This window comes from Drosophila yakuba, chromosome X (genome assembly GCF_016746365.2).
Source record: "Drosophila yakuba strain Tai18E2 chromosome X, Prin_Dyak_Tai18E2_2.1, whole genome shotgun sequence".
NCBI classification, from domain to species: Eukaryota; Metazoa; Arthropoda; class Insecta; order Diptera; family Drosophilidae; genus Drosophila; species Drosophila yakuba.
In genome coordinates this window covers 13,791,999-13,814,716 of record NC_052526.2, presented here as the reverse complement: position 1 = coordinate 13,814,716, position 22,718 = coordinate 13,791,999, and the positions used below count along the sequence as shown (strand labels likewise).

Sequence of the window (22,718 nt, the reverse complement as noted above, 5' to 3'; positions counted from 1 at the left end):
GAGTACATGCGCCCATGTTAGCGGAGACACTGCCCTCCTCAACTGTACAACACTGTTCCGCGGCTTAGTGTGACCAGAACTATTAAGCAACACTGGCGAATATCGATGATAAGTATCGGGCAAACATGGTTTGGTGTTCCACCCCCTGCTGACACCATCTGGTAACACTGAACAGCAGACCAGAATCGCGGACAAAGCAAAGCAGTAAATATCAATTTAATCCAAATCCGATTCCCGACTCTAATTGGCGGCCTTCTGCTGCTGCTTCTGCAGTCGATTGTTTTTTTTTTTTTGGTTTTCCGTGTCACCCAAATAGAGTTGAATCCGCTGATTTAGCGAATAACGGTGGCAAGTAACTGTAATAACTGCGTGTGTGCACAGTGCTAGTGTTAAGTGTGTGTATGTGACTGTGTGAGTGGGAACTCCACAAGTGTGCGAGAAGGCAAATCAAAATAAGAAAAGTGCCGCCCTGATGGAAATTAATATCGCGAATTACCAGCGAAAACGCAGCGAAAGTTGAGCCAAAGTGCTGCGATTAATCAGATAGTGGGTGAAATAGTGGGGATTACGTAAGAAATCAATGGATTCCGGGCTGCATTTGGCCAAAAAAAGAGGAAGCAACATCGAAGCGCTACCTTCATTCTTCTTTTTTCGATGATTTCATTCGCAGTGACGACACACAGGCACGCACACACAGATCGCCGTATCTGTGTGTGGGTTGTTTGTAGAGCTAAAAAAAATAATGAATCCTCACGATAAATTCATTCGTTTCTGTCTTTTTTTTGTATTATTTATTATTCATTATTTATTTCTTTGAGTGCATATCGGCGACTTTGCGACGCCAGTTGTTGATTACAACGCCCGCTCCCTTTTTATTGCAACTCCCCCCACCCCACCGATCATGCACTCGAACTCAAAATCGAGTAGAGTACGTAGGCAGGAGCAAAAAGAGCGTACAAAGTAAGGAACTCAGTGGTGCCCGCAGGAATTTGTCAGGGGGGGTTCCCAGATTTTACGTTGAGTGGTAGTCAACTTTATGAACAGCTAAACAAATTTGAACCGACTGTAGACGAAAGTAAAAAGCAATTTTACCAAAGCAATTCAAAGCTATTCAAAAAATATGAAATCCTCTGCACGCCGCTGGTACAACCAGTACGCCCACATGTGGGCCGCCCAGATGTGGCTCGTTTTTGGCCCAGTGGGTGTGGGCGTCCATCCGTGGTTGAAACTATTCGCTGCATATGCTGTTTATTCATGCGGTTTATGATATTACGAATTTGTTAGCTAAAAATCAGATTGAAACTACGATTAAACGTACGACTCATAACTCGGATATGCGCCAAGTGAACGGCTGTATAAATGATAATGCAATGAAATGATTACAAATTATACATACACATACATATGTATGTATGTATGTTACAAATGTAATGCCAGGGTATCTAAACATTGGCTTAAACGTTTTTAGTTTGCTGCAAATCGAGCTCTGCTGTGTGCGTTTTGTGTGTGCGTGGGCGTTTAAAAATAGCCGACCAACACAACACCCATACGTATACGTAATCTGCAGCCCTTTTTTTTTTCTGTTCCGTGCATATGGAATATGGAATTTTGATTTGAGTCTTGAGTGGACTGGAGTGAGTGATTCATGTGGTTTTAGGCGGAAAGGAACTCAGCGAAGCTGACTCAATGACCACTCATTGTTCGTTCGGCCTTTGTTTACATTTAGCCAGGAGCAAAGAGAGCAGGAGAGCGAGAGGGGGAGTGGAATGAGAGAGCGTGCTAACGGAACGTGCTCGAATGAGTAATTCGCACTGCATTTGACGTTTATCGAAAGCTCTCTTCCTTCCGCTTTTTTCCTTTTCTTCTTCTTGGAGGCGGAGGCCAACAAAAAAACAACAAAAGCACGCACGCACACCCACACACGCTTTCGTACATCAGTCGTGTGTGAGTGTGTGTGTGCGTTTGTGAGATGAGTCATCTGGCCAAGTTGATGAGAAAATAAAATTGAACATTAAGGTAGAGCCAAAAGAAACAACAAAAAGGGGGCAGATGTGCGGCCATTTGCTGTTGTTTGTAGTTGCAATAAAAAAACCAGGGCAGGCGGTGAAAGCAGTGCTAAACAAGCAGTGCAGTCAGCAGCTGGACTTTTACATACACCGGCGTTCGTAAAAATGGCAGCAAAACCGAAGAAAAGAAATTGTGACTTTAAAATACATGAAAAATTAGGGCATTAAAAAAAATTTAATTAATTAGGTAGCAGTGGAAATTGAAGTGCTGCCTGGGCGCTTTTACTATCATTTCTTCCCCCACTGTGGTTGTTGTTGTGGAAAATGTAATCATTTCAAATCACTTACCATTGCAGCCGGCGCACAGAAGCGAGAGAGACAGAGCACACATAGCACCTGGCACACCCAAGGATATCCGATCCTCCTGCAACCCGTATCAACCACAACCTGCACCAACCGCCAACCGCCAACCACCAACCGCTAAAACCATGATCCTCGAGAGAAACCGGAGGAGCCAGCTGGCCCTCCTCCTGATCGCCCTGTTGGCCGCCATCGCTGGACAAACAGATGCCCAGAAAGCTTCCAAACTGACAGTGAGCACCTGCGCATCGAAGGAAAAGTGTCACACCTGCATCCAGACGGAGGGCTGCGCCTGGTGCATGCAGCCGGACTTTTCGGGCCAGTCGCGGTGCTACCAAAACACCAGCAAATTGTGTCCGGAGGAGTTCGCCTACAGTCCAATAACGCTTGAGGAAATTCTAGTGAACATGGAACTAACCAAGAAAGCAGAACTCGCGAGTGGTAGCAGCGGCTACGCCATGTCAGCCAGTGGCTCAAGCTCCAGCTCCTCAAGCTCCAGCTCCTCAAGCTACTACTCGGAGAGCTCCTCAGGATCCAGTTTCGCCGGCAGATCTGAAGAGCACTCGGCCGGCAAAATCGTTCAAGTTCAACCGCAGTCCATGCGACTCGCATTGCGCGTCAGTGAGTAGCAAACGATTGAGTCATCCATGTGGTAGATACTAATCCCTAACTTTCTCATCAATTCACCTTAGATGAGAAACACAACATCAAAATTAGCTACTCTCAGGCGGAGGGATATCCGGTGGATCTCTACTACTTGATGGACCTCTCCAAATCCATGGAGGACGACAAGGCCAAGTTGTCTACGCTGGGCGACAAGTTGTCCGAGACCATGAAACGCATCACCAACAATTTCCATCTCGGTTTCGGTTCGTTTGTGGACAAGGTGCTCATGCCCTATGTCTCGACCATTCCCAAAAAGTGAGTATGGGTCATAATGAATACTTCAGACAGCGTTATGATCTATAATTTAGCTGATTGAAGACCAGATGTCGTCAGTTTATGATGCATTCTTCAAAACCTTTTAAACGATTGTGGTTTTATAATTATAAAGATTATTTTATTTGTTAAAATTATCGTTTGTCTCGAATGTGTAAGCCCCTCTAGCCATAACGATATGTTTATGATTCAAATGGCAAATCAAATTAAGATTAATTTTAAGTGACGCTACTTTCCAAAAACTCTGCAATAGTCATATCCTCTATTTGTCAGCGCTTTAGCAGCAATTACGCTTGACTTGAAAAAAACCAATTGATAATCTTAGTTGTGACCAATGGTGACAGCAACACCATGCCACGACATTATCAACATAGAATTCCAAAACGATTTACTTTCGCTAACTTTAGAACACAAATACACAAATTCCTAACTCATTGGCTCTCTAAAATGAAAGTGCAGCTCAACAGTCTGTGTATCCCCATGCTGTATGTCTACTTTTGAGCTAATTTTATCTAATTTAACAGACCAATACAGCCGCTAACTTTGTTAATTATTTATATACTTACAACCAAACCATGAACAAACACCAACAAACAACATCAACGATTGACGGAAATGAATTGAATCCATAGACTCGAGCATCCATGCGAGGACTGCAAGGCTCCCTATGGTTACCAAAATCACATGCCACTCAACAATAACACCGAACGCTTCTCTGTAAGAGACTATTAATGTATACTGCACGCATATAACCCCACCTAATTGTGCCTGCTCCCATATCAATATCAATATCAATATAGTATCAAATAGTATCAGTATCAAATATCAATATCAATAGATCTGTGGCATTTATGTGCATGTTTCCCATTATCCCATGTGCTGACCCATTCCCCTCTACGCTGATTCCCATTGCACCTTCTAGTTTAAGTGCTATCCTTAAGTGTTTGTCTATAGTTTCTGTGTTGTACGCTGGATCGGGTATTTTGATATTTTTATACACTCTCTCTTAGCTTATAGCATATAGCATTTAGCATTTACATATTATTGGTATCGTATCTATATCGTAAACTATCTGCACTACTCGATGTTGTCATTTATTTATATCCTCTTTTGTATTTCTCTATTTCTTTATTTCATTGTGTACTCATCACTTTCTCCATATATAAATCTGGCCTATATAAATTGTATATGTGCATTTGAAAAATGACCCGTTCTTTGGCACGAAATTTGAACAAATTGTAACGATACTACGGAATCTGAAACAAAATTAGCCTGAGGGAGCCGTGCCCTAATTGCACTGCAACCTATGGCTTTCACCACCAAATGGTCTTAAATAAGAATGTAGCCCAATTTACTGTAAGTGGTCCAGATTAGCCCCAAAAACCATCGGGTTCGGAATTATCGCAATCGCAACCGCATCCGAAGCATATTGCCTTCAAATTAAACCTAACATTGTTCTTACTTAAAGTTTTGCACGTCATTTGCATCGGTTATTGCACGAAAAAGTATTATTTTGTTTGCATCTAATATTATATATAGTAGCATAAATGTTGGTTATGGATAATGGTTTTTGTGTTTGCATGCATGCTTGTTTTCTGCTTAGCTGGTTGTATGTACATGTTTGTTACTCTTATCTGCTGACACACTCTGAAAAATGAATTCGCCTTAAGAATTAGGCAACCATGGCAAACCATAAAAAAACCACACCCATTTATTCTTAATTATTAATAGTTTCTATAGTCAACTGCTCCAGTTGATCTTGACCCAATCCTACATCTATTATTGTATAGTATTGCAAATGTGGAATTCAATTCCCTTAGCTACCTGAGCCATTTGCTATTATTAATCATAACTGACTGTATATACGTACATATATCTTATCGTAACAATTGCTATCTTCAACTAATATTGATAGACTGCTCAAGGTTTGAAAGAGTTTGCCATAGGAATTCCATCAGAGTGTGCCAGCTTGTTGCATTGTAATACGAATCCATCGCACTAACCGAAATCTGACAGTAAATACCAAATGCTAATCGTTTATATCAACTATCGTCTGTGCGGCAGAACGAGGTGAAGAATGCCACAGTGTCGGGCAACTTGGATGCTCCCGAAGGAGGTTTCGATGCCATCATGCAGGCCATTGCCTGCCGCTCGCAGATCGGTTGGCGGGAACATGCTCGTCGCCTGCTTGTCTTTTCCACGGACGCAGGTTTCCACTATGCAGGCGATGGCAAATTGGGCGGCGTGATTGCTCCCAACGATGGAGAGTGCCACTTAAGTCCCAAGGGCGAGTATACGCACTCCACTTTGCAGGATTATCCCAGTATCTCGCAGATCAATCAGAAGGTCAAGGACAATGCCATCAACATTATCTTTGCCGTGACTGCCAGCCAGTTATCCGTATACGAAAAGTTGGTGGGACACATCCAGGGATCGTCGGCGGCCAAGCTCGATAACGATTCATCCAACGTGGTTGAATTGGTCAAGGATGAATATGCGGTATTGTGATTCCCAAAGATTTTAGCACCGAACTCCATTTAATCCATACTCTATTCGTATATCTGCAGAAAATCTCCTCCTCGGTCGAGATGAAGGACAATGCCACTGGTGATGTGAAAATCACCTACTTCTCGTCCTGCCTGAGCAACGGACCCGAGCTGCAGACCTCGAAGTGCGACAATCTGAAGGAGGGCCAGAAGGTGAGCTTCACAGCCCAGATACAGTTGCTCAAGTGTCCCGAGGATCCGCGCGACTGGACACAGACGATCCACATCTCGCCCGTCGGCATCAACGAGGTCATGCAAATCCAGCTGAGTATGCTGTGCTCGTGTCCCTGCGAACAGCCCGGCTCAATTGGATATCAGGCGCAGGCGAACAGCTGCAGCAGCCACGGCACCTCCATGTGCGGCATCTGCAATTGCGATGATAGCTTCTTCGGCAACAAATGCGAGTGCTCGGCAACGGACCTAAATTCGAAGTATGCCAACGACACCAGCTGCCGGGCGGATAGCACCTCCACGACGGACTGCTCTGGTCGGGGCAATTGCGTTTGCGGCGCCTGCGAATGCACCAAGCGACTAAATCCAATTGAGATCGTATCCGGAAAGTTCTGCGAGTGCGATAACTTCAGCTGCGAACGCAACAAGAACCAGTTGTGCACGGGTCCGGATCACGGAACCTGCGAGTGCGGCCGGTGCAAGTGCAAGCCGGGCTGGACGGGCTCCAATTGCGGCTGCAAGGAGTCCAACGATACATGTATGCCACCTGAAGGCGGCGAGATCTGCTCCGGTCATGGTAGCTGCGAGTGCGGTGTCTGCAAGTGTACGGTTACCGATAAGGGACGCCATTCGGGCCTCTACTGCGAGAAGTGCCCAACTTGCTCGGGCAGATGCCAGGAGCTGAAGGACTGTGTCCAGTGCCAGATGTACAAGACGGGCAAGCTGAACAATGGTGATGATTGCGCTAGGAACTGCACTGAATTTGTGCCCGTGGGCGTGGAAAAGGTGGAAATCGATGAGACCAAGGACGAGCAGTTGTGCACGTTCTTCGACGAGGACGACTGCAAGTTCCTGTTCAAGTACAGCGATCAGGGTGAGCTGCATGTGTATGCACAGGAGAACAAGGAGTGCCCGCCCAAGGTTTTCATGTTGGGCATCGTACTGGGCGTAATTGGAGCCATTGTCTTGGTCGGTCTGGCCATCCTTCTGCTGTGGAAGCTGCTCACAACGATCCATGATCGACGGGAGTTCGCTCGTTTCGAAAAGGAGCGCATGAACGCCAAATGGGATACGGTAAGTTTTGCTAAGCTGGACACTTATCTTGATTTCTTTTCAAACGATCCTTTTTATTTTGGAACCCACAGGGTGAGAATCCCATCTACAAGCAGGCCACCTCCACCTTCAAGAACCCCATGTATGCGGGCAAATAAATCTGCTATGTAACTAAACATTAGGGAAATATAACTAGTGTCGTTCAGCTGAACGACCACTGTCTGTGCTTGAACCGGAAATCAGAAAGAAACCCAACCAGCCAATCAACCAAACTTAACCAAACACCACCAAGAAATCCACACACAACCAACCAATCTTCAGAAACGACTCCGAACCCGAACACATCGACGAAGCTGCTTTGCACGGGTGCAAAACCACTGAAGTCAACTGCCATTGTAACGCGTTCTAAACTAAGTCAGCCTTATACATATATATATATATATATATGAATATTTATATATACATTTACACAAGAACCCCGCCGTGGGGCAGCCTTTATACATTGCGTATACTTAACGAGCAAACGATTTGTGCCTTGCAACATATTTTAGACTAAATCTATACGTATATGTGTATACAAGCATGAAAACAGACAACGCACAGCAACAACGCGGAGCCAAGAATCGGCAAAAACAAAACAAAAAACCAGCCAACAAATGAAATACGAACGATAGTTAGATTAATTCTTGAATTTTTAAATTCGTTTTTGTACCAATAGTATCCAAGCCAGCACATGAATTTGTATTTTATTTTACGCCTAATTTGTAATTTTCGTTTTGCGTTTCGACCTAATGATACTTTTACTGATTTTCATCGACCACCCATATTATTAACGAGAAGCCACTGCAATATAGCGATGTATTTAGCTGCGGAGATCCCGGCAAAAGTCAGAATTGGGATACTTAACTAATCTGCTACCCGCCCAAAACGGTCGTCGTTTGCCATGCCAAACCCCCATGTCTTAATGTTTTTCTATTGTTTTTTAAAGCTAACTTTACAATTAATATTTAAGCTATTAACATTTAAGCTTGTAATTGTTAATTTCGAAATGCAAAAGTGCCCCGGGGACGTTTTGTTTTTCTGTGAAATCTTTACATTTTCATTTTTATTTTTGTATGTTTTATTTATGGAAAAAGAAAGCGAGGCAAAAAGAGAAATATCGCGAAACAGAATGGAATATATATATATATTGTCCCTTGTGTGTGTTTGATTTTACTGAATTTCGATCATTAATAGTAAATTAATACTACTATATAAATATATATTTTTTGCCATTTGTACTGATTACTGATTAACATTTAAAGTAATTCAAAACCAAAACGATACTTTTGTATAAAAAACATTTTGAGTAATTTTATTGAATGATAAACCAATACAAAATAAGGTGGAAACACTGGCAATATAAAAAAGATGTGGAAATTAAATTGTTTGACGCTAATTTTAGTAAAATAAATAAAAAGAAGAAATACATATAATGTCGTATGTCTTATTTATTCATCGGATGGAAATAATGCAAAATTTTAGTACACAAATTTGTATCAATCGAATATAAGTTCATTTATTATACAAAATGAGATAAAGTACCTACCGTCAATGCAAAAGGGCATAGAGAATTATTCAGTTAAAACTCCAATAATCAAGCGAGTTAAGTTCAAGACTTGGACTGGACTGCATCCAGTTTTCAGTTTCCAGTTTCCCCCAATGGAGACAAACTCAAACTTTCAGACTGTATTCTGCATTTGATTCAAAAATGTCAATGGAACAGCTAACATCGGATGGCAATATCGGATGTGTGTATAACATTCTATAACAATCTGTATATATCATCGTTGTATACATGCTTTTGTTATTCAATTGGGTTCTGTTTTCGAAACAAGTCTAGGCATTTTTACGTACTAAGTAGTGTTAAAATATACGGATACGGATACGGATCGGGACGTAGCAGTTCTATATACACGTTAATATCGAGGACGAGGTCCCGGGGCCATTTGGATTGGCTTCAGCTGCCACGACTGCGATTGAGTGGCTTGGCATACGCCTGTTGTTTTTTTAAATGGTTGGCTTAAGTACGGCTTGAGGTTGGTGTGGCTCTTGTGTTTCGGATCGGAAATTGCCGAGAAGCTTGTGGCATTTCGTTGGCGAAGAGTGAACGGCTCTTGGAGCGTTGCTCTCCGGCACCGTATTCTTTCGGTTCCGTGGTATCGCAATCGCAGTCGGTAGGCCGTACAGCAGCAGCAGCAGCAGCAGCAGCAGCAACAGAGTGATATCAATACGCCGGCCAGGAGGCTGGGAAACGCACAAGTGCTACCACTCAAAACACCCGGGAGCTCCCGCACTCACCGGCACCGGCTTTTATCGCTTCCGTTAGCGGGGGCAACGTTTCAGTGAAAGATGAGGTCCGCATCGGGCGCGCCCTTTTGGTGCTTGAACTTGTGCTTATTGGGCTTCTGGTAGTAGCTCTGGGTAAAGTTACGTTGCTGCGGCGGCAGCAGCGACTCCTGGTAGTCCTCCTCCTCGATACGCTCCGTTATGTTAAGCGTTAGGCGCTTGACCTTCTCCTTCTCCTCGCGTATCTTCTGCTCCTGCCGTTTCAGGTTGATGGCCAGGTGCGAGTCCGATGGCGCCACGAACGACTTAAATTGCTGCTTACCGCCCTTGTTACCGCGCACCATCAGCACAAAGGGCACAGCTGCAGCGCCAGCAGCACCAGCAGCGGTAGCAGCAACAACGCTACCTCCTGCATTGCCGCTGGATTTGCCGTTGCCATCTGGCAGATCTGGACCTGGAGAGCCGGGCGTTCCGTCCTGATTGGCGACCGCCTTTGAGATCTGTGACGTATTGTTGTTCCCAGTGCCGGAGGTCTGGGCCCCCGTTATCTGTTCGTAGGACTTTTTTTGCAGGCGCGCCATCATCGGCACAGGTATGTCCTTGGCCGTAGCCTTGATCGGCTCCTTTAGCCGTTCTTGGTACGAGTCTGTGGTCATTTTATCGTACAAGTGCTCGAACTCCAGGTCCTCCTTAGACTTTTCTGGCGGCGGAGGCGGCGGCAGCGGCGGCTCCGTCTCGTTTTCCGTCCAGTCGTTGCTCTGCTCCGGCTCTTGGCCAGCCACCTGGCGCTCCCGCTGATCGTTCGATGACCCCGAGTCCTCATCGGTGACCTGGCAAAGCAGAAATCAAGCATTAAATCAAGTAAAGTGGAGTGGAGTGTATGTTATCGTGGAAATACGTACACCCTCGTCTAGCTCGCTAATTTCACTGATTGTGGCCAGCGACGGATCCTGCGCGTTATTGGCGGCCTTTAGCTGCGGATAGAGCTTCTCCTGCAGCTGATCAATCGCCGCCTTGGCCTGCTCTAGACTCTTATACAGCTTCAGCTTGGGCCGCACACCGGCTAGACAGTCCCTATAGGTGTGATCCACCAGGATGGGGAACAAATCGGAGGTGTTCTCTGACTTGCTGAACACGGGATGGGATTTCTTGAACCAATAGTAGTGTTGGAAGAAGACCAGGAAGTAGTCCAGTCTGAAATCAAAAAACGAACCGGCTTTAGAACCACAAGCTCAAGTTCTTTGTGGTTGAAAACTAAGATACCACTCACTTTTTTCGCGTGGCCTGGCTGGTGAAGTAGGGTCCACACGTGTCCAGTAGCATGCAGGCAAGCTTCAGTCGGAACAGGCTATCGGGCGGATCCAGCGGCGAGACGACATTTTGGTCCATGGATACGCCCAGCGAAATGATGGAGTAAAGCGTATTTAGAATGTGGGTGGACTCCACAAGCTTGTAGTTGTACATTTCGCCCAGGTACTTGGCCATCGCTATGCGCCGTTGGGCCATGCGTGGCGAATGGATCTCAAGGCCGGCGCGGATATCCTCAAACACATTGTCGATCACAATGGTAACCGCTCGCGGCTGATAGGAGCTCAGTCCGGATACGAGATCGGCCAGGCAGCGGACGAGCGGAAAGCGCAGCAGATACGCCTTGCTGAGGCACTTAATGGCATAACAATTTGTCTCCGCATCCTGCCAGTCGATGCGGCGCAGCATTTTGATACAGCGCTCCACGTTCTGTTTGCATAGCTCCTCGAATATCAAATGACGGATGTACTCATGCATAGGCGGACGAACCGTGGGCTCTCGCTTGGACGACTCTGGAGGCTTTACCAGATAGTAAACGCTCTCAATCTGCGACGCATGTCGCGAGTCCATGGCGGTGGCTGTTTTCAAGCGCAGCATCTGGTCCAGAAACACATTCATCAGCAGACGGGCATCACGGCAATTGTACAGATACACGCCACTGACTTCCACAAAGGCACAGGCCATCTCGATTTGGTGATGCTGAAAGTCCCTGAGCAACATTTTCAGACATCCTAAGGCATCGAACTTCTTGAACAACCCAAACTTCACCAATTCGCCTATGAATCGCACGATCTTGAGCTTCGACTCGATGTTCAGCTGGTTCTTCTTGTGAATGTGCCACTTGAACTCTTTGCGTAGCAATTCTGCCAAATCGGCGGCCACGTCGGTATTGCACATATGCACAATAGCCACAAAGCGGGAGAGATAGGGCAGGATATCCAGACGCGTGCGTTGCACTGAGAATATCGTGCGGGTCAGTTTCTTGCGCTGATGCTTAGTGTTGAAGTTTAGCAGGAACTCGATGGCCGCCGAATCGATCAGCTCCTTGTTCACACAGTTGAATAGGTTGACCAGAAAGCCATCGAACTGCTGACGCATCTGGTTTTGGGTCTGGCTGGGATTCTGGTTGAGCTGACTTTGCTGCTGGCGTCCCAGTTCCATTAGAGCGTTACCCATCTTTTGCGGCTTTACATCCTCCGCTGGGGCAACTGGTGTGGTTGGCTGCTCTTCGCTGGGATTTTCCAGAGCCGTATCCGACGTGGTGGAAGGTGGATCATCTAAATCCATTTCGGCATCCAGATTGGCATCGATTGCTTCCTCAGTAAGTTCACTGGGCTCCTCCAACGTTTCCAAATCGACTTTGGGTGCCGAAAAGTTGGGCAGAAACTGCCTCAAATCGGGCAGATCGGTGTAGAAGGAGCGTGTCTCCTCGTCGCCCCACGGATCGAGCACCCCGAAGGAGGCACTGTCCAGCATATTGTCGATGACTGTGCCCGGATTACAGCACTCCGACTCCTTGGCCAACTCGGGCAGTGGTTCACCCAGCAGTTCCGACAGCGATTGGGCGGAGGCCAGCAGCTTATCGAACCCGGCCTGCATTAGCTCACACTTCTCGCGCTTCTCCGTGGATATCTCGCCCTTGCACTCCATGGTGCGTCGTATGTTCTTGGTCATGTTCATCAGTTCGGTCTGTTCGGCCAAAACATGCTTGCACAGGGCCTTGAAGTAACCCTTGAGCATGGTGCGCAGATTAAGCTGCTTGTCGGCCGTCAGGAAGTCGGATTTCGGTACCTCCACTCCGTATTTGGTGGCCAACTGCTGCATCTTTTGCGGCACTAGACCGGCATACTCCTCGCCACAGTGCCGGCAGAAGGAGAGGATGATTGAGAAGTTACTGTGGTCATCCTTGTCCTGGGCAATCAGATGCACCAGGACCACACCCAGTTGGGCCAATCCGGGCTTCATTTGGATCACACCAGAGCTGACTAGTTCGGCAAACAGTCGAAGATCGACGCGTAGTTTACTCGGATTGCCAATCTTCTCGGTGGCCTTGATGTTAAGGGCCTTTTGCCACGCTTCCAGGAACTGGACATCGAAGTCGGCATATGTGCAGTGCAGCCGGGATGCCAGTGTCACCACCGCCGGCACATCCGTCATTTTCAGCTTGGCCTCGGCCAGCGCGGCGCATATTTCGGAGATGTATTTGCTTAGATTTAGAGCGGATAGCTCACGCAGTAGTCCGTCCAGCTGTGTGGCCGTGAATAGCTTAAGTTTCTTGACGAAAGCCGTGTTCTTTTTGAGATTGGAGTCCAGTTTGGCGAAGTACTCCTCGCCGGGCAGCTCGAATGTGGAGTTCTGGAGCCGCAGCTGTCGCTTGCTCTCGATCTTGTCGCGCAGCTCGTTCATAAACTGCTGCAGCTCCTCGCGCTCCTCGGCCTCCAGGGCACTGGCAGCAACAGCGGCAGCCGCAGCAGCAGCCGCATCCGCATCAACATCCACATCCGCATTTGCGTCTGTGTCGTCGATGTCGATGTCGTGGTCGTTGTCGTTATCACCCTCGTCAGCATCATCTGTCACATCTTTCCTCGACACCGGCGGTGTGGACACATCGTTTGTTGTGCTGCTAGCCACGGCCGCTTCCAGAGCGTCTGTCGTTGCGGAATCGTTGGCCAGCATAGCGATGGTGGCAGCTCTGTGACCGGGACTCGGATTCACGTTGGCGGGACTCGATTCGCGGTGGCACTGTTTTGAAATTGGGTCTGCTGCTGGCAAGCTAAGCTAAGTGCGAACTATTTTGTTTTTGGGTAGATGAGCTGGGCGTGATTGGGCATAGTTTCTATGTGGGTATAGTCACCTTAAGTTGGCCAGTCGCGGGAACTGTTCCGATGGATTATTTCTATCGTATTATGTTCTTTAAATAACTGGCATTGCTTTGTTTTTCCCACGTTTTTCCGCCACGATTTTCATGCGGGGGGGTGAGGGGGGCGATGTTTTTAATATTTTTATATGATATATTATCGATACCAGCAGACGTTTTTGTCTGGGCCTATCGTTCTTCGATAGCAGAAGGTGTATTTCACAGTCACTTGCCTCGCCTGGTCACTTTTGCGTTCGATATCGTCATCGGAATCGAAGTTACCAACGACTGGTCACACTGCCCATTAACCGTTAGCGGCACAGCCCAAAAATCTTTTTAAAATCAACAAGTAACACGAATTTAAATAATTCCCATCCAGGTATTGGTCAAAAAGCGTATTTAGGTTTATTTTCTTGTTAATTACATCGCTGTTCTACATTAGCTCGTATTCCATGTTATTATACATAAGCATTATATTCCTGGATTAGTAACAGTTTACCAATGTCACATTTGGTCTTTGTGCTATTATTTTCATTAATCAATAAGTAATGCACTTTAACTATAAAATGTAACCAAAACTATGGACTAAACAGGTGCTGTCTATTCAGAGAGCATTTAGTTGGATTTTCTTTTTTAGTCAAATGAAAAGCATACACAAAAATAAAACAAATAAAACACAAAAGACGAACACTTGCCACAAAAAAAAAAAAAAACAGAAAAACTTAAAAGAGTGGAGACAGGAGGAGGAACAGCAGCACACTTGATACTGCAGCAGAACTCTCTGGGAAGGGCAGTTAACTCTTTTATGACTGCTGCAAGCATCTGCATCCCCAGCACGCTGCGATCCAATCACTTACAGCTCCTTCCCTGCAGCTTTAGCCTTAGATTCTTTGAAGAATTACCATTATCCTTTGAATTAGTAGAACTGCATATACCGACATGTACCAGAACCAGTTCATCTACTCGCGCGAAAGGCGTCGCTTTGGGCGCCAGTGCCGGTTTCAGGATCGCAATGAGCTGATGGTCAGTGTGCATCCCAGTGGCCGCCAGCGTCTGAAGTACATCATGCGCAACCCGTCCGTGCAGGCCACCCAGCTGAGCCGCCAGATGGCGCTGACCATCATGGAGACGGAGAACGTGACCCTCGACCAGCACGGAATGTACCACTACGAGGGCGGTTGGCCCAAGGAGGTTAACACCAATGACGAGGAGCAGACGCTGCGCCATCGCAAGAAGGTGGAGCGCGAAGATAGCTGGGGCGAGCAGGTCCTGGATATGATACGCACCACGATGGCGGTGGCGGAGCAGAACAATACCCTCAATATCTACCAGAATTTCTTCGCTGATCTGCCGGCGGAGTTGGGTCACGACATACGGATGAGGTTTCGCGCCCGGGTGGCCAATGTGTTCCATGATCTTTGGCTGCCAGGGCGACAATTAAGGTCCATTGAGTGGATGCCCAACAATAGCCGCCAGTTTATGACCCAGTATAGCAATCAATTTGTGAAGGGAGAGCGACTCCGTTCCGTTTTGGATGAGCCGGTTGGCGGGACAAATGGCTTCTTTGTGTGGGATGTGAAGAATCCGCTCAAGCCGAGGATCTCCTACGACAGCAAGCAGCCGGTGTCGCTGGCCAAGATCTGTCCCAAGGATGAGAACAACATGGTGGGTGGCACGGGCCTGGGGCAGGTGTGTCTGTGGAGCACCTTCAAGGGCGGACTCACCGTGCGGCATTGCCCCTTGGAGGTGTCCCACAGGGAGACCACCTCGGCCCTCTGCTGGGTCCATTCCAAATCCAATACAGAGTTCTATTCGGGCTCCCTGGATGGCTCCATCAAGTACTGGGACACAAGGGATCTCAAGATGCCCATGCAGGAGCTGCTCCTCGAACCGGAACCGCAGGAGCGCCAGTCACGAATGGATTCGCATGGAGTGACAGTGCTGGAGTTCGAATACACCATCCCCGTGCGTTTCATCATCGGCAGCGATATGGGTCACGTTTTCGTGGGCAATCGCAAGGGTATGACTCCGACGGAAACCCTTCTGGCTCACTATCAACTTTTCGTCGGACCCGTGCGCACCATCAATCGCAATCCGTTCTTCGTCAAGAACTTCCTGGTCACGGGCGATTGGCGGGCGAGGATTTGGTCGGAGGAGGTCAAGGATAGTCCGTCCACCATGTATTTCCGTAAGAGTGCACAGATTGTTTGCGGCGCTTGGAGCACGGGTCGCTGCTCCCTATTCGTCACTGGCGATATCAATGGCGTGGTGGACTTCTGGGATCTGCTGCTCCATCACCGCAAGCCCATTCTTTCCGTGGACTTCAAGGTACCGATTGCGGATGTGGTCTTTAGGCCGGAGGGCGATCTGCTGGCCATTGCCCTGAAAAACGGCGACACTCACATCCTGACACTGGATGAGTCCATGCGACAGGCCACCGGCAAGGAGAAGGCACTCATAGCCGCCGTAAGAATCCAATTCCTAGCTCTATTCCAATTCTTCAAGATAATTAACTCTATATCCTCCTAAAGATGTTCGAGCGGGAGATCGTGCGGTGTAAGCTGCTGGAGGCACGTTATGATGAGGTCAGGCTGAAGCGGAAAACCCTTCAAATGGCCGAGGAGGATCGCGTTCGAAAGCAGCAGCAAATGGCGCCCACACTCCAACTGGATCCCGACGATCCCGATCAGTTTGTGTTGATGATCGAGGGCGATGAGGAGTTTCGCACGGCCATCACCGAATTCCAGGACATCATATTCAGCGTGGAGAGGAAGCGCTCCAAGCGGCAGGTGATCATGGAGCGCACGGTCTTCGAGGAATGGAATCCGGCTGACGAGAAGCTCCAGGGTGAGCCCGTTGTATACACTAAGCCCGATCGCAAGGCTCAGACCTCGGTCAACTACGACAAGAGGAGCTCGGGCGAGCCAAGGATTTCGCAAGGATCTGTGAAGCCCCAGTAAAAATATGAACTATATTGGCTAGTTTGGTATGCAGAGCAAATTGAAATAAAGTTAACATTTAAATACAAACTACATATTTGGCTTCCCATTGCGAGCCAAAGATCATCACTTAAAAGCTGGGTCACCAGGTGAATGAGCACATGGAAGACCACCAGTGCGGGTCAAGCTAGCGAAACCACATGTCATCACTTTATCACTTTATCACTCTATGGAGTACTCTTTGGAGACCTTTATTACGACCAACACAATTAGACCGACAAACGTTCGCCTTTAATTAAGTAACAACCTTTCTAACAGCTAAATTGTGCTCGCTAAATTCACTTTTCATATAGCCATTAGTTGCACTTCTCTACACGGCAATTAAAAGGAGATAATAGTACACACTCAAAAAAAAAAAATAGAAACAACATAAAGCAAACGAATGGGAAAAACAATAAAGCTATATGATCTACTGGGCGATAGTAGTAGTAGTAGTAGTAGTAGGGTGTTAAATGCAGGCACTTGGAGCTCTAGTGCTTGTCGGTATCCACACCCGTGTCGAGAAAATCGTTGACCAATCGCATCGCCTTGCGGGGAATGAGGCGACCGATCTTCTCCACGGCCACGAAATGGCGCGGAATCGCCGCCTCCTCCAATCCCTGGCGCTGGGCCTCGATGATCGAGCCGGCGGCTACGTCGGCGGGGATGAGCTTGAACAGCTTGGGGAACCGGTAGCGGGGATTCTTGCACAGACCCGTATCGATCATATACGGATAGATGGTAGTCAGCTTGACCTGCAAGTCAAAGGCAGGTGATATCAATAAAACTGGCTTAAGTGGCAAAAGATGTTAAAAACCTAGTCTGGAACTAAGATGCGACTTGAGCGGGCTATTATATTTTTAATTAGCTACCATTTACCACCTAATAGCCACTTAATTGGACTCCAAACTGGATTTTAATGCACCATTTGATGAGGCACTTACATTGTTCTGGGGATTCTTCTGACGCAGCTCCTCGGCGAGGGCGGACATGTAGCCACGGACGGCGAACTTGGTGCCGCAGTAGGGCACCAGGTTGATCAGTCCAAAGAGTCCGGCGCAGGAGGATAGGGCCACAATGCTGCCCTCATTCCGCTCAATCATCTCGGGCAGGAAGGACTGGATGATCTGTGCAGCGAGAGATTAGGTCAACTTGATTAAATGAATCTGTATCTCATATAGACATAGTAGCTTACCCAGTAGTGGGAGAGCACATTGATGTCGTACATCAGACGAATCTCGTTCTCGGTGTGCTCCAGCAGCGGATGGCAGGGCATGATGCCGGCATTGTTGACCACCACATGAACGAATCCGTGCTCCTTGCGCACCTTCTGCGCCAGCTCGATCAGCTCCTCGCGCTTGGTCACATTGCAAACGTAACCGAAGGCCTTGCCACCGCTGCTCTTGATCTCCTTGACGGTCTGGTTGTTCGTCTGCTCGTTGACATCCCAGCAGAGGATGATGGCGCCCAGCTTGGCGTACTGCAGGGCCATCTGCTTGCCCATGCCGTGGCCAGTGCCGGTGATCAGGACCACCTTGCCGCTGACATCATCCAATGGCGCAGGGCGGAAGAGTCCAACGGCGGCTTCCACGACGGCGATCCAGAACTTGACGATCAGCATCACGATGTCCACCACCAGCAGGACGATGTTGTAGATGTCATTGCTGTTGGCATTGTTGCCGGCACTGAAAGAAATGCGTTAGTACTTAGGGCTTAATAAAGGGTATAAACTAACTCTATATTTCTAGCTACTTTTATGTGAAATTTTCTATTGAAAGGAATATATTTTTAGAAAAAAGCTTAGCAATTGTGAGCAACCTCAATACGATGGTTTTTTGTGGCAAGTGCGTGCTTCTGCTACACTGACTTTTGATCTGGGCATCATAATTATCAAGCGGAGTGGAGTTAAAATGAGATTAGTCCGGGGAGCCCAACTCTTGCATGACCCACAGTCATTTGGATGGCGTGTGTGCGTGTGTGCCTTATCTTACAGCCAGCGACAAACAGATGACCTTTGCCATCCTCACTTTTTGTAGCTACACTGGGCGAAACAAATTGGCATGTTTTTCGACCAAAATACACTTTAAAGTACCATACAGTTTGTATGAATTTCGATCACAACACATTGCTCTTATCTTTGAATGATGTCATGTCATATGGTTTGGTGTTTCGTGGGAAATGCGGAAATGGCGCCGGCAAAAAGGGGGCGGGAATGGGTGGAGTGGGTGGTTCCATCTTGGGTCAGCGTTTTTTCTCCCAGCTCAATGTTTAGTAATTATATTGCTGGCTGCAGCTGCGTGAGATCTTGATAATGCCGAAACAGTTTTCAGCTTTCCAGCTTTCTAGCTTTTTGCCGTTGTTTCCATTACGTATGGCGATCAGACCAGTATATATGTATATATATAATATATATATGTATGTGATATATAGTCGAGCAGATCGTGCCATCGAGACTTGACCAGCCCTGACCATGGCCTCGGCTCCTCTCGCTCTCGCATTTCACTGCCAAAGAGATCACTCTTATCTCGCCGCACTTCTGGAATGCTATTTATAGTCCCACGTTCGGAATCGCACCAAAATCGTGTGGAACAGCCCACCTATGTAGATAGTTCCAAAACAAATGCACCACCACTGTTGCTGATGGTCATATAGGTATTTAGGTGTGCTATGGGTATGACTTGTACAAGATCCCTCATCGAAAGTTGGAAATCATTACCGATTTAGAAATGTAATTATAATGTATTATATTAGTAGTATTTGAAAGTGGAACTGCTTCATTCATATTCCTCCAAGGCAATGGAAACTATTTTTCCCACCATCTTAGATCCTTTGATCATTTGCTCATCTAATCCTTTGACTCTTTGCTCTAATGATCCTTTCATCCTTTTCTCATTTGATCCTTTGCTCATTTGACTCTTTGCTCATTTGATCCTTTAACTCTTTGCTCGTTTGGTCCTATGATCATTTGCTCATTTGATCCTTTGCCCAGTCATGGTAGCTGGCCAATAACTGAGCACGATCTTTGGTCAGGGCAATCTGATATAGTTAAACCAAGTCGGACGAAGGTGAATAGCGCTTAAGTGAGCTGATCCAGATTGCACAATGGTCAAAGGTTGCCGCGTTCATCATCCATATGGATGACTTTGCCACCGGCCAATTTGATCTATAATGATTTCGCTGGGCCAATTATATCCCAAGTAGATATTATTCGGTGCTCATTGAACCCTGCTCCTGGTCATTGGTTCATTGGTTGTAGACCCGTTCCGATAAGCCGCTCTTATCGCCGGCTATTAAAATATTGCACTACACGCTGTTCCACAGTTCCATTGATAAGATACATGACTCGTTCTCACACACTTTGTTAAGTTTTTCGTTTTTGATTTGTTACCAACTGGTAGCTCGCTGTTTTGGTGATTACCCACCTTGGCGTCACTTTCGACATGTTTCGTGCAGTTGTGTGTGCTTATATCCTGCAAGGATCGTGTATATAAATATATATGTATATATGGATATATATATAGGAAGGAATCGGAACAGCCGGAGCAAACCGTTAGCGGCTGTTAACGAATACGGACTGAATATTCAGCAAAGTAAACACAACACTACGCACCGTACCGCCGCGCCGGTCTTATAAGTTATTATTTCAAATCTACTCACACACACACACACACACACACACATACACTGGGCCAGGGTGGTGTACTATACTACTCAGATACTATATGGTACTCGTGCTGGTACACTGGTGTACACTACTCGTAGATACACTCTGCCGGCAGCGACGTCGACGCAGGCAGCGCAACGCTGGCAGAGCGTTCTATAAACACGACTACGACATATGTTCAATGGCACAGCCATTCCGAATCATTCCATTTCAATCCGATCTGATCGGATCGGATCCGATCGCATCTATATGGAACGACATCCGTGGAGTGCAACGGTTCACCCGGTTTCCATATGAGTTTCCCTATGAATTTACACATGAGTTTCCATATGAGTTTTCATATGAGTTTCCCTATTTGTTTCCCTATGAGCTTACATATAAGTTTCCCTATGAATTTACACATGAGTGCCATGGCATGCATACTCGTACATGTATTTTTGTATTTAGATAGCAGCCGCCTGTTTGTTAATCGGGGTCCGATAATAATACCCTAGTCCCCCCATAAAAACTAGCTATATATACACACAGCCAGACGGAGTTTACGACCCAGATCGCTCAGATACTCCGAGAGATGAGATACAGAGATGCGGTGCCACAGTCAAAGCCACAGCCAAAGCCAAAGGTGGAAAAAGTGCCAAAGTGTCAGATGCACGTCGCCGATAAAACAGACAAAAGCTTCGCCAGAACATTATACGCTTTCAGTCGCCGTTCAGATCGGTTTCCGGAGCACCCAACACTCCTCCTCACTTATTTTCGACCAAATCTGGATGAACTTTAATCCCCACTGAAGCTGCGGAAACCCAGAAACCTATGTACACTACTTACCCCAACATAACATAACGCATTCGAAAATAAGGTATTTTTTAACTCAAAGATTTAGAGCTAACAAGCATGCATTGCATTACAGATATCACAGAAATCTTAGGTATATTAAGTTATACACATTTTTTGACTGTGCACTACTTGACCCCTGAGACATGGGAATACGATTGCGATTAGATAGTGGTCCTTAGCATTTGCACAGCGAGTTGTGTTGGCTCAGCATGATGAATCACATTTCGATTGGAATATATGAGGTCAAAGTATGGGGCTCACCCCATGAGGAGTGGACGCAGTAGAACCAAGTAGAACCCAACCCAACCCAAGGAGATAAGAGTGGGATTCCTCGGACTATTGGTAGTGCATTCGTAGAGGTGCCAATTGTAACATATACAAGTGTAAACTCAACTCTATTAGTTACTATAGAACGCTCATCCGCAGTTGCAAACACACGTTTCTATATATGTATATTTATTTATATGGCCAGGCTTAACGAGGCTTCTAGTTTTGTTTAAAGGTCTCATATTGCTAAGAATTTAATCATTTGTGAACAACAACGGGTTTTCATATTGCATACATATTTTATAGCTCACTACACAAATGGGTAATTAAGCACTTGTGCTAGTAATGTATTCAGCAATGTTTTTAAGCTTTTCTATCGAATTGTTATATGATAAAAGCGATCTACCTGATCTTAACTATATCTGTAATTTATTTATAGTATGCGCCATATGCGAATCAATAAGCTAGCTAACTTGTTTGGATTTCCAATGTAAACTATATACATTTATTACTTATGGGGGGTGGCACTTTAACAAAAAACAAAACAAAAATCTATAAACAACATCTTCATGGTGTGAATACTGAGAACTAACAAGTAAGTTGGTCGAAATACAACACTTTTGTATGACAATATTCAGAACTAAAAAAGTGAAAAACCAAAGTGGATATACTTCATCTGGTAACAACGCCGCCACCAAGGGCAGCGTCTTCCTTTCCGGCTGCTCGAACTTGGACACCTTCTCATTCCGGTTCGCCGTCTATCCGATCCGGTCCACCTTCCACTCGCCACACCGAATGGACGCCATCTATCGCCATATCGGTGTCCGGGGTGCAGGAGGCGGAGGCGGAGGCGGAGGTGCCGCTTAACCCAATGAAACAAAACAATTCCGAATAGAACAGGCTTTGGGCGTTGCGTTGCGTTGCATGAATGCATTCAATAGATAAACAAGATTCGTGACAATTCGCTAGTCGGCAACGGCAAATGTATCTGTATCTGTATCAGTATCAGTATCTGTAGCTGTAGCTGTATCCATGCGGCTATAGTTGTTCTGCTGTGGATGCGGCTGGCTAATCGAATAAATTAGCTCGCATTACCAGACCGGTTGACTAACTGACTAACTGACTAACTGACTAGCTGATTGACTGACTGACGTATTGTTTCAACCGAGGCTTGCATAAATATGACGCCTTGACGGCTCATCCGCGGCATCCATCTCAATCCGCGCCTCCATCTCGGCAGTGATCCAAATGTGGATACGTGCCAATTACAGGTTTCCGAGTACAAATTGCACCCCTGTCCGTGGGTCGGGGTCACCACTGAGTCAACTAGCGATCGCTATTAGTCTAAACAGCATCCGCGAATGAAAGCCGCCTTAAGTCTGGCCATTTACAGGGGTCACCAGTTCA

General features: G+C 46.5%; 4 protein-coding genes across 6 annotated transcripts; 2 read left to right on the top strand and 2 right to left on the bottom strand.

Annotated features, from left to right (window-relative positions):
* The first annotated feature begins 91 nt into the window (after window positions 1–91).
* Window positions 92–8,270, top strand: LOC6525363 (integrin beta-PS). 2 transcript variants are annotated; one of them, XM_015190775.3, is made up of 7 exons: window positions 92–204; window positions 2,363–2,987; window positions 3,059–3,287; window positions 4,577–4,661; window positions 5,370–5,804; window positions 5,873–7,096; window positions 7,168–8,270. In XM_015190775.3, exons 2-7 carry the CDS (start codon window positions 2,495–2,497, stop codon window positions 7,231–7,233), a joined length of 2,532 nt encoding a protein of 843 aa, XP_015046261.1. In that variant the 5' UTR covers window positions 92–204; window positions 2,363–2,494; the 3' UTR covers window positions 7,234–8,270. The 2 variants fall into 2 exon arrangements, with proteins under 2 accessions (XP_015046261.1, XP_015046262.1); XM_015190776.3 differs by lacking the exon at window positions 4,577–4,661 and adding an exon at window positions 3,938–4,022.
* A 524-nt stretch (window positions 8,271–8,794) lies between these two features.
* On the bottom strand, window positions 8,795–13,725 carry LOC6525362 (regulator of nonsense transcripts 2). 2 transcript variants are annotated; one of them, XM_002101162.4, is made up of 4 exons: window positions 13,566–13,725; window positions 10,674–13,500; window positions 10,306–10,597; window positions 8,795–10,233 (listed from the first exon to the last, which is right to left on the bottom strand). In XM_002101162.4, exons 2-4 carry the CDS (start codon window positions 13,385–13,387, stop codon window positions 9,457–9,459), a joined length of 3,783 nt encoding a protein of 1,260 aa, XP_002101198.1. In that variant the 5' UTR covers window positions 13,388–13,500; window positions 13,566–13,725; the 3' UTR covers window positions 8,795–9,456. The 2 variants fall into 2 exon arrangements, with proteins under 2 accessions (XP_002101198.1, XP_039229043.1); XM_039373109.2 differs by having other exon boundaries at window positions 10,674–13,724.
* Window positions 13,726–14,221: 496 nt separating this feature from the next.
* Window positions 14,222–16,600, top strand: LOC6525361 (dynein intermediate chain 3, ciliary). The gene is made up of 2 exons (XM_002101161.4): window positions 14,222–16,034; window positions 16,100–16,600. The coding sequence occupies exons 1-2, from the start codon at window positions 14,508–14,510 to the stop codon at window positions 16,526–16,528; spliced, it is 1,956 nt and encodes a 651-aa protein (XP_002101197.1). The 5' UTR covers window positions 14,222–14,507; the 3' UTR covers window positions 16,529–16,600.
* A 142-nt stretch (window positions 16,601–16,742) lies between these two features.
* LOC6525360 (17-beta-hydroxysteroid dehydrogenase 13) lies at window positions 16,743–20,129 on the bottom strand. The gene is made up of 4 exons (XM_002101160.4): window positions 19,969–20,129; window positions 17,742–18,231; window positions 17,491–17,673; window positions 16,743–17,301 (listed from the first exon to the last, which is right to left on the bottom strand). Exons 1-4 carry the CDS (start codon window positions 19,986–19,988, stop codon window positions 17,038–17,040), a joined length of 957 nt encoding a protein of 318 aa, XP_002101196.1. The 5' UTR covers window positions 19,989–20,129; the 3' UTR covers window positions 16,743–17,037.
* Between the last annotated feature and the right edge of the window lie 2,589 nt (window positions 20,130–22,718).